At 35.3% G+C, this 9,930-nt stretch overlaps 1 protein-coding gene across 1 annotated transcript; it reads left to right on the forward strand.

Annotated features, from left to right (window-relative positions):
- The first annotated feature begins 2,009 nt into the window (after positions 1-2,009).
- On the forward strand, positions 2,010-5,607 carry LOC112513391 (probable alkaline/neutral invertase D). Its single transcript, XM_025119635.1, has 5 exons — positions 2,010-2,124; positions 2,679-3,171; positions 3,679-4,110; positions 4,450-5,008; positions 5,130-5,607. Exons 2-5 carry the CDS (start codon positions 2,731-2,733, stop codon positions 5,423-5,425), a joined length of 1,728 nt encoding a protein of 575 aa, XP_024975403.1. The 5' UTR covers positions 2,010-2,124; positions 2,679-2,730; the 3' UTR covers positions 5,426-5,607.
- Positions 5,608-9,930: the final 4,323 nt, after the last annotated feature.

Raw genomic sequence — 9,930 nt, forward strand, 5'->3', positions numbered from 1 at the left:
ATATGCACTTGTTTTGCCACCTATTTTTAAAAGTTATGAAAGTAACCCTCTATCTTCCACATACCATGGGAGGAATTATCCGGTGCATCATGGTCAAAGATGCAAATCTTGATTAGGTGGAGATTTCTTCTTATGTTTTTCGGCTTTAACTCTCTTTCTCACTAAAACCTAACCATATATATATATATATATATATATATGCAAAAGATCGTGTGAGAAGCGTAAGAAGAAATCTGAATCCTTGTCACTTTTAATCTTACACACTCTTATGAATTGCGCTTTAGAAGGGAATTGATCTGGTGTATCTTAGTGCACCTCATTAGTGTTGATATTCAATTTATAATTGATACAAGGGTGAAGATCTCTTCTTACGTTTTTCATTATATAACTTTCTTTTCCAATATATATATATATATATATATCTATGTATGTATGTATGTATGAACGTACGTACGTACGTACGTACATATGTATGTATGTATGTATGTATGCATGCATGTATATATGTAGGGGAGGGATAAGTTGCAAACCAAACCGTGAAAACCGTCGATTTCAATGTTTAATTTAGTGAATTTTTTTTATAAAGTTGCTTAATATGATGAAATTGTTTCAAATAATTCATTTTTGATGAAATTGATTCATATATTTATGTTTCTATGCAAAACTTAAATTGTTTCATACATATCTTATTTTAATGAAAATTGTTTACTAAAATTAATAGAATGAATATGATAATGTCTATAATTAATGCCCTCCCCAATAAAAATTACTAAATCAACCCTCATAATAATAAAAAAATATGATAAATGAATGAGATTTTCACAGTTTGTACAAATTGTTTGATTTATATTTTTTTCTCTCCTTAGACGTATACACACACTTTTATAAGAAGCAAAAACTATAACAAATAAAAAAAAACACATAACCAAACTAACAAAACAAGCAAAAGAACATAATGAAGAAAATACGACGAACAACAAACACGATCTAACCAATTGTACACAACATGTTTTGTTTTACATATATAACCTTATAATAAAATTTAAAAAACTTTGGTTCAAATTTTAAGAAGGAATAAAAATTCTCTTATGGCCACGGAGGTTCAAATGCGGTAACTCCGGCTATCTGCAAAGCAGGTGGTCGTTCTGGGATTAGTTGACTCACATAGCGGATTAGATATCCAGGTTAATAAAAAAAAGATTATTGTTATGTTAAAAAGAGTTGTTCTTAAGCTTATTAATAGATTAAGGGATCGTTTACCAAACACTTACCCGGTAAGCTTATCGATAAAATCTAACACTATCATTTACTTACAAGGTAGAATTTTAGTCCACCGGTATTGTATGCAACAATTTACTCGGTAAACGTTTACCGTGGTAAAAGTCGTCACTCTCACTTACCGGGTAAGACTTTTAGGGGTTGTTTGTTTACCTCTTAATGGTTCCATTAAGAGGCAACATCTGAATCGTTAAGAGGTGAATCTTGTTTGGCAAATTTTTTTTTTGCCTCTTAATGGTTATAAAACCCTCTGAATGATTTTGTATCCTGGATCTTTCTTAACCATTAAGAGCCCTAATTTCATTGTACATAATTACCAAACAATTATATTTCATTTTGCACTATATCATGAAAGCCTCTTAATCATTCTGCACCAAACCATTCAACAATTGCCAAACAGCCCCTTGGTCCTTGTCTCGTTCTTATTGGGTAAGATTCTTGGTCCTTACCATATTCATCCGATAAGGTGATGTGACTTGATGTTCATTTACCCGAGTAAGTGTTTGGTAAACGACCCCTGAAAATTAAAAAAAAAAAATATGTCAAAGAAGTCATTCTCCTAAATAACCCTCACTTTGTTGTTTGTATGGTTGAGCAAATATTTTGGAAAAATCCTATAAAAACAAATACGAGGGCTGAACATGCTAAAACTTCTAAAGATTAAGGTTTATCTTGAAACTCCCCTTCCCCTAGGTGCCTATATGAGTAGGCCCGCTCAGAGGTGGAAGACCTTCTTTGATTTTTGAATAAAGTATACTCTTTTGATCCCCCCTTTGCTGAGTTTGATGGTGCCCTCAACGACCCTTCTCTAGATTTCATCGATTTCTCATCTACCAACCTTCCAAGGTTCGTTTCTCCTTCTTTCACTTCCCATTTCAATGATTTACGATATGGGTTTTCTTTAATCTTCTGTTCCTGTTCTCCAAGATTCAATTATTAGGGTTTTAACATTGCATATGTTGGTTGATTTGCGGTATCATTTGTGGGTTTTGCTTATTGACTTCTAAAAAAGTTAGGGAAGAACCAAGAACATAAGTAGTATCTGCAATGGTTGATGATTCACTTGATCGTATACTTGTTCTTATTGTTTGATGATTGTTGATTGATGATTGATCCATCTGGAAAATGTGAATTTTGTGATGAACTTGTGGTGAAGATGTGATCATGATGTGTTTCTAATGTTAATTGCTTCAATGGGTGATTTTGTTTTGATCGAAGTTTGATTGCTTAATATCCAACATTTGTTACCTTTGATTGTGATAGTTGACCAGATCTGAATTCATAGATTTTTCTTGTTGACTTTCTTGTGTTCTGATTCAAGACAAACTTTTGCTTTAGGAAGAAAGATCTAGTTGACTTTCTTTGTTAATCTGTCTTTCAATGTCTCATGGAAACTTCAGATATTCGAATACCCGAATTTAGAAGTTTTTTTTGAAACATTTTTATCGAACAATGGCTCCTTCAACGGTCGAAGGGACTTCGAATGGTTCTGTGAAGGCAAAGGAGGAAGAAGGAAGCACACAACCTTCTTTGTTTGAAATCGATGATTCTGATCTCACAAGATTGCTAGAAAAACCGCGGCCGGTTAACATAGAGCGGAAAAGATCGTTTGATGAGAGGTCATTTAGTGAGATGTCGATCACCATGTCACCACCACGCAATCTTTATCGAATGAGCGATAACTCTTCACGTGGTGGTGGTTTTGATAATCTTGATTGTATGTATTCCCCCGGGAGATGGACTGGAACTCCGAGAAGTGGCTACTTTGAGCCTCACCCGATTGTAGGAGATGCTTGGGAGGCTTTGAGACGATCAATGGTCAACTTTCGTGGTCTACCCGTTGGGACTATTGCTGCAATCGACAATTCTTCAGAGGAACTTAACTATGATCAGGTGAATTCCGCTTTCCTTCTTCTGAAATTTCACGATATCGAATTGCAATTACTTGAGTTGAACTTATAATTATGATGAATGCATATGAAACTATGAATTTGGTAGCGCTTTGAGTCCCTATTTCGCTTCGGTATGTTCATAGAAACGAGCTTTTTTCTCTCTTTATGTTCTTGAAGTTATTTTCTATCTAGTCCCACGGCCTTAGCCTAGCAAGTAAGGAAGTGGGCGTTCTTGCAGAATGAGTGGAAGGTCTAGGGTTTGACTTTAGTCAATGGCCATGGAACTGGTATTGTAAGATCTCGCATCAGTTAGGGAGGAGAACTAACGTTGTCTTATAAGGAACTGGATACCTCCGACGCGTTTTAAAACCGTGAATCCAGGTATGTGGACAAAGTGGATAATATCTGGTACGGTCGACCTGGATTGTTTGTTACAAGTATGGTGGGGATGGAGGATGGCGTCATGCCCTTTTTGCAGATCAGTAACGTAATGTAATCTTTTCTGCAGGTTTTTGTAAGAGACTTTGTGCCTAGCGCATTGGCCTTCTTGATGAACGGAGAGCCTGAAATCGTAAAAAACTTTCTTTTGAAAACGGTTTTCCTCCAATCGCGGGAAAAGAAGATAGACAATTTCAAGTTGGGTGAAGGGGTAATGCCCGCAAGTTTTAAAGTGCTTCACGACCCCGTTAGGAACTTGGATACCATATTGGCGGATTATGGTGAAAGTGCCATAGGGCGAGTGGCTCCCGTTGATTCGGGTTTCTGGTGGATTATATTGCTTCGTGCCTATACGAAATCTACTGGTGACACCTCTCTAGCTGAGATGCCCGAATGCCAAAGGGGTATTCGGCTTATTATGACTCTTTGCCTTTCTGAAGGGTTCGATACTTTCCCTACTTTGCTATGCGCTGACGGATGCTGTATGATTGATCGTAGAATGGTTAGTACCAACTGTCTTGTGTTTTGTTCTGTTTGCTCCTTTTGTTCCATTTCATTTTTCAGTTTATGTTGAAAATACCCTTCAATGACGACGATATAGTGGAGTCTTGTGGATCTTTTAGAATCATTGTACTTGCGTTTTACTGCAAACGAATCATCGTTCTTGCAAAAAACTACATTTTTGCAAATTGATGGTTGGTTTGCAGCAAGAATGCAAGTACGACGGTTTAAGAAGTTATTCATATATTCATAGGATCTACCATTTGTGAAAACGTTGATGGGCAAATTCGTAATTTTACTATGTCCGAAATTTGAAGCTTTTACGTTCTTTTGTCATCAGGGTGTTTATGGGTACCCAATCGAGATACAAGCATTGTTCTTCATGGCTCTAAGATGCGCTTTGCTTCTTCTTAAGCGCGATTGTGAAGGTAACGATTGCATTGACCGAATAGTCAAACGCCTTCACGCTCTAAGCTTTCACATGAGAAGCTATTTTTGGCTCGACATAAAGCAGCTGAACGACATATATCGCTACAAAACGGAGGAATACTCGCACACTGCGGTAAACAAGTTTAATGTCATCCCTGACTCGCTTCCCGATTGGGTTTTCGATTTCATGCCGACCCGAGGCGGTTACTTTATCGGAAACGTGAGTCCTGCCAAAATGGATTTCCGATGGTTTTGCTTGGGTAATTGTGTGGCTATTTTGTCGTCTTTAGCGACCCCGGAGCAGAGTTCTGCTATAATGGACCTCATTGAATCACGTTGGCAAGAACTTGTCGGAGAAATGCCGCTAAAGATTTGTTATCCGGCGATGGAAAGTCACGAATGGAGAATTGTGACCGGATGTGATCCGAAAAACACGAGCTGGAGCTATCACAATGGCGGATCATGGCCAGGTGAAAACTCCCCGTTATTTGTTCAGACACTTTTGCGCCATTTTATCTACTTTTTTTCTTTTTGTCTTGCTCCCTCCGTGCTTTTTGGTGTTTTGACCATATCGTTTTCTTGTTGTTGCAGTTCTCATATGGCTTCTCACAGCAGCGTGTATCAAGGCAGGACGACCCCAGATCGCAAAACGTGCCATCGAGTTAGCCGAAAGCCGATTGTTGATGGACCAGTGGCCGGAATATTATGACGGAAAGCTCGGGCGTTTTGTCGGTAAGCAAGCTCGAAAGAACCAGACTTGGTCTATAGCAGGTTATTTGGTGGCTAAAATGATGCTGGAAGATCCGTCTCATTTGGGTATGATATCACTTGAGGAAGACAAACAGATGAAGCCTCAAATGAAAAGGTCTGCTTCATGGGTTTGTTGACTATTTCAATACATAATATTTTTCGGTTTTCGGCTTTTTTCCTGTTTTCCGTTTTTAATACTCGTTTTTGTATAATACACCGGTGCCCATAAATTCGGGTTTCGTTGACGCTTGGGACAAGTTGATGAAATTTTGCAAGCGATTTGATAATGTACGGTTTGAATCGTTGTTTTCCGTTGGTCATGCATGAGATGTCTGACAATTTCAAATACAAATTTTTATCCGTAAATCGATATGCTCGCTTACATCTTTTCAAAATTTCATATCCTTTTGCATTACGCGAGTACGCAACTAGTCATTATAATAAAATCGAGTTTATCATATCTTAAAAATGTCATAATAGACTTTTTTTTATAGGACTTGTGTTTATAAAATCCAACAATATGTTTCGTATATAAAAGTGTTTTAATAAGTTTATATATAACTTTCGATGTTTGTTTTCCACAAGTATATCATATCCAAATGAGATAGATTTTCCAACATCATTTTAGCCACCAAGTCTGGTTTTTTCGAGCTTGCTTACCGACAAACCGCCCGAGCTTTCCGTCCTAATATTCCGGCCACTAGGTCCATCAATAAAGCTTTTAGCCAACTCGATTGGTTTGAGCTTGGGCTCCAAAGGTCAAAAGTGGTTGGAGGTCCCAGGTTCAAATCCAAGGAGAAATAAAAATCATCTTGTGGCCACAGAGGTTCAAATGTGTGAGTCCGGGCTACCCGCAAAGCAGGATTAGCCGGCTCGCATAGCCGATAGCGGGTTGAATATCCACGTTAATAAAAAAAAATACAACTTTAACATTTTGGCCCTCCAAGTTTTAATATATTCATTTTGCCCCCCTAATTTTAAAAAAATTAAGTAAAAAATAGAAAATGGAAAAAGACTCTTATGCCCTCGACTTCAACAGACTTGGTAGATGGTCGATAGACTGAAGAACCAAATCCAACAGAACTGCATACCACAAGCACCAAATCCATAGTAAATAAAGTTTAGGAACCATTTTCATAAAAATCAGCAAACCAAAAAGGCCAAATACGTAATTTACTCTAAAAATAATTAAATCATTTTTTTTATTAATTGATTATTACAAAACAAGTGATTTTAACAGATTTAAAAAATTATAATACACAAATTCTATGAAATCTTACAAAATACCAAACATCTTCATGAGATTTTTAAATCCCATGTTTACGTGATTCATTGAAATCCCGGAATTTGAATGTATTATTTTCCTATAAACTAAACGCATGATTGAAATGTAATTTAATTTACCAAATTTCACAAATCAAACAGGCTCTTATGGTTGAATGCTCTTGGAAAAAGCCGAGCTCGAAACGGTATGTAAGTGCTTACGGTTCTTTTTTCCTTCATTCTTTAGATTCTGGTTGAGTTTCCTTGGCTTTGTTTTGGACTCACCATGTCCTAGAATAACATTCAAAAGTATATATAAACTTATTGCAACACCTTTATACATGACACATAATTGTTGGATTTTATAAACATAAGTCATATAAAAAAGGTCTACTAAGACATTTTTAAGACATGATAAACTCGGTTTTGTTTTAATAACTAGTTGTCTATCCGTGCAATGCGGCGGGATGTGAAATTTTGAAAACATGTAAGCAGACATATCGATTAGGATAAAGATTTGTATTTGAAATTGTCGGACCCTACACTTTATTGATTGTTCTATATTCAATGGATTTGAAAGGAGCTGAAACAATCAAATAATCTATTTGATGTTGAATTTTGACAACTGTTAGTCATGCATGAGATGTTTAGGGAATATAACCAAAATAAGCCTTATAAAATGGCAAATAACATTTTCGAAAATCCATGTCATATCATAAAACATCCCAAATCTATCAACATAATAACCGATTCTTTCAAGAATCCACCACCACAAACCAAATCCATAAAAAAAATATCCAAGAAGAATTATTAAACACTTTATACTTCCACTGGTCTAGAAATGTCCAAGAGAATTGAGCCAACTAATCAAAGGGTCTTTGTTCTAGCGGTATCGTAGTCTTTGGTCTCCTAGTAAGTCAGGGGTTCAAACCTCATCAAATGTGTGGAGGGTGTGTGAGTTTATTTGTTGCATTTGTCATATATAATTATTATATATTTCAAAAAAAAAAAAAAAATTGAGCCAACTACCAAGTTAAGGTAGCAACCCAAATATCTATTTGATGACAGCCCAAAGAAACCACAAGACCATCAGTAAAACAAAGATTAGTTGTGTATTCGTATGATGCGGTGCGATTCATATAGCCAAAAACTCGAACCATCCATTCTATTTCGTACTATATATGTCGTATCCTAAGCTCGCTTAGGATTTCTTTTTATTTTATGATTTAAATTAATTAAGCAAAAGAGTTTTTAGTTAGTTATCAATTTTATAGTGTAGTATCGTATCAGTTTATGATGTATTATGCATATTTTAATATACAAAATACGAAAAACATCCATTACAAAAAAAAGTAAAAGGAAAAACAATATTTGTTGAAGGTAAACCAAATTCCGTTGAGACCTTACTACTCACAACTGTTTTGCCAATAAAAGGGTGTTTGAGATTGCTTATTTAAAACAATTTATGTTTTTTTTTATTTATGAAAGTGCTTCTTAACTTATGTGGTATCAAACCAGAGTCTTGTAAAAAGTGTTTTGATTAGTTTATAGTGGTACCAAAAAAAATAAACTGATAAGTTGTTTTTTAGTGTTTGACAAATTTTGCTTATATATATATATATATATATATATATAAATGACTAAAAAGAACAGTCTTTCATATTATTGACTTATGAGAGTGTTTGGGATTGCTTATTAACTTATTTGATTTTTTAACATGTAAAAATTTATTTTTCATCATTTATAATGATATTTTTGACAAAAAATCAATAAGATTAATATTTAGCAGACATTAATAAAACATAGTTAAAATGGTAAACTGATAATAAACAGTTTTTCATAAGTCAGGAAAGATTAACTTATCAAAAACTGTTTATTACTGTTTGACACCAGTATAAGCAGTTTTATTTTTCCCCATCCAAACACTAACATTTAGCTTATCACCGGTGTCAGACTAAAATAAATCAAAAAACACCTAAAATAAGCAATCTCAAACACCCCCTAAATTCGGTATATAGATTGCCAAACAATCTATATCGTCAGTATGAATTTAGTTTTATTTGGTTAGTTGAATAAACAACATGAATAATAGACATAATAAAACAAAACAAAAATATTCTTTAAATGCTATATTTTATGCTAAAAAAATATGTATAATAAACTAAAGATTAATTATTAAAAAATATACCATTTTGATGCAAAATTAATATATCTCATGGTTGAACTAAACAAACATCAGATCAGATGTTATACCAAACAAAAACCAATATGATAAAATTAGATAAATACAATGTAAAAAGAGAGGCAAAATATGGTTAGACGATTTTACCTCTGATTCTAACGGTTTTTTTAACGAAGTTAATGATAAGGTCCCACTTTCAAAATAGAATCCAAACTTAAAGGGACTACATCTTTAATTTATTGAAGTTTGGGTCTTTTTTTTAAGAAATCACCAAACCTTAGTACTAATAGGTTTACACTAATATATTATACATATTAACGACAAGGGTGGTGTCTGATTGGTTTGAGCTTGGCTCTAAAGGTCAAAAGTACCAGGAGGTCCTAGGTTCAAATCCAAGGAGGAATAAAAATCCCCTTGTGGCCACGGAGGCTCACATGCGGTGACTTCGGGCTATCTGCAAAGTAGGTGGTCATCCTGAGATTAGTCGGCTTGCATAGCGTGTTAGATATCCAGGTTAATAAAATATATATATATATATATATATATATATATTGATTAATATGTGATTTCATAGAAGTTTTGATTATTTCCTAATATAAAGTATTGATTATAATTAATGAACCATATTTATCTCCCATAAATATTCAAATAATAATAAATGAACTTTTATCATTTCCATAAATATCTCAATTTATTGGGTTACATTGGTTATACAAATACGGCGAGTTGTATTTGAAACAAACCCAGGTTCTCTCTCTATATATATATTGTAATATACATATGTAAGAATCGTCCCGCACGTCTTCCCCCCCACCCCTCCCCCGCGGCGCGCACCACAGACCGTCCACCGCTACCTCTTCACCATTTTTTTCTCTCTCCACGACCACACAGGATCACATCGTCTAACCACGACCACACACATATATTAAAACGTCATTGTACTCCGGCGACCTGCACTTCATTCCGGCGACTCCATCCCTCAAATCTTTCTCCGATTCCCCCTGGATTTGCAGTCGTGACTCCCCATTCCCTAATTTTTTACAGTAGCAACGTCCTTCCTCTTTCTTTCTTCTACACAGGGACCAAACTCGGTTGTGGGTTCACGGTGGTGGGTGGTTTCACGGAGGGTCCTCTTCCCTGTAATGTGTATATATATGTGTGTTCTGTGTGGGTAGGTGGGTCACGGTGGTGGGGTTG

The sequence above is a fragment of the Cynara cardunculus genome (genome assembly GCF_001531365.2).
Source record: "Cynara cardunculus var. scolymus isolate 2C chromosome LG 1, CcrdV1, whole genome shotgun sequence".
Taxonomy (NCBI): domain Eukaryota; kingdom Viridiplantae; phylum Streptophyta; class Magnoliopsida; order Asterales; family Asteraceae; genus Cynara; species Cynara cardunculus.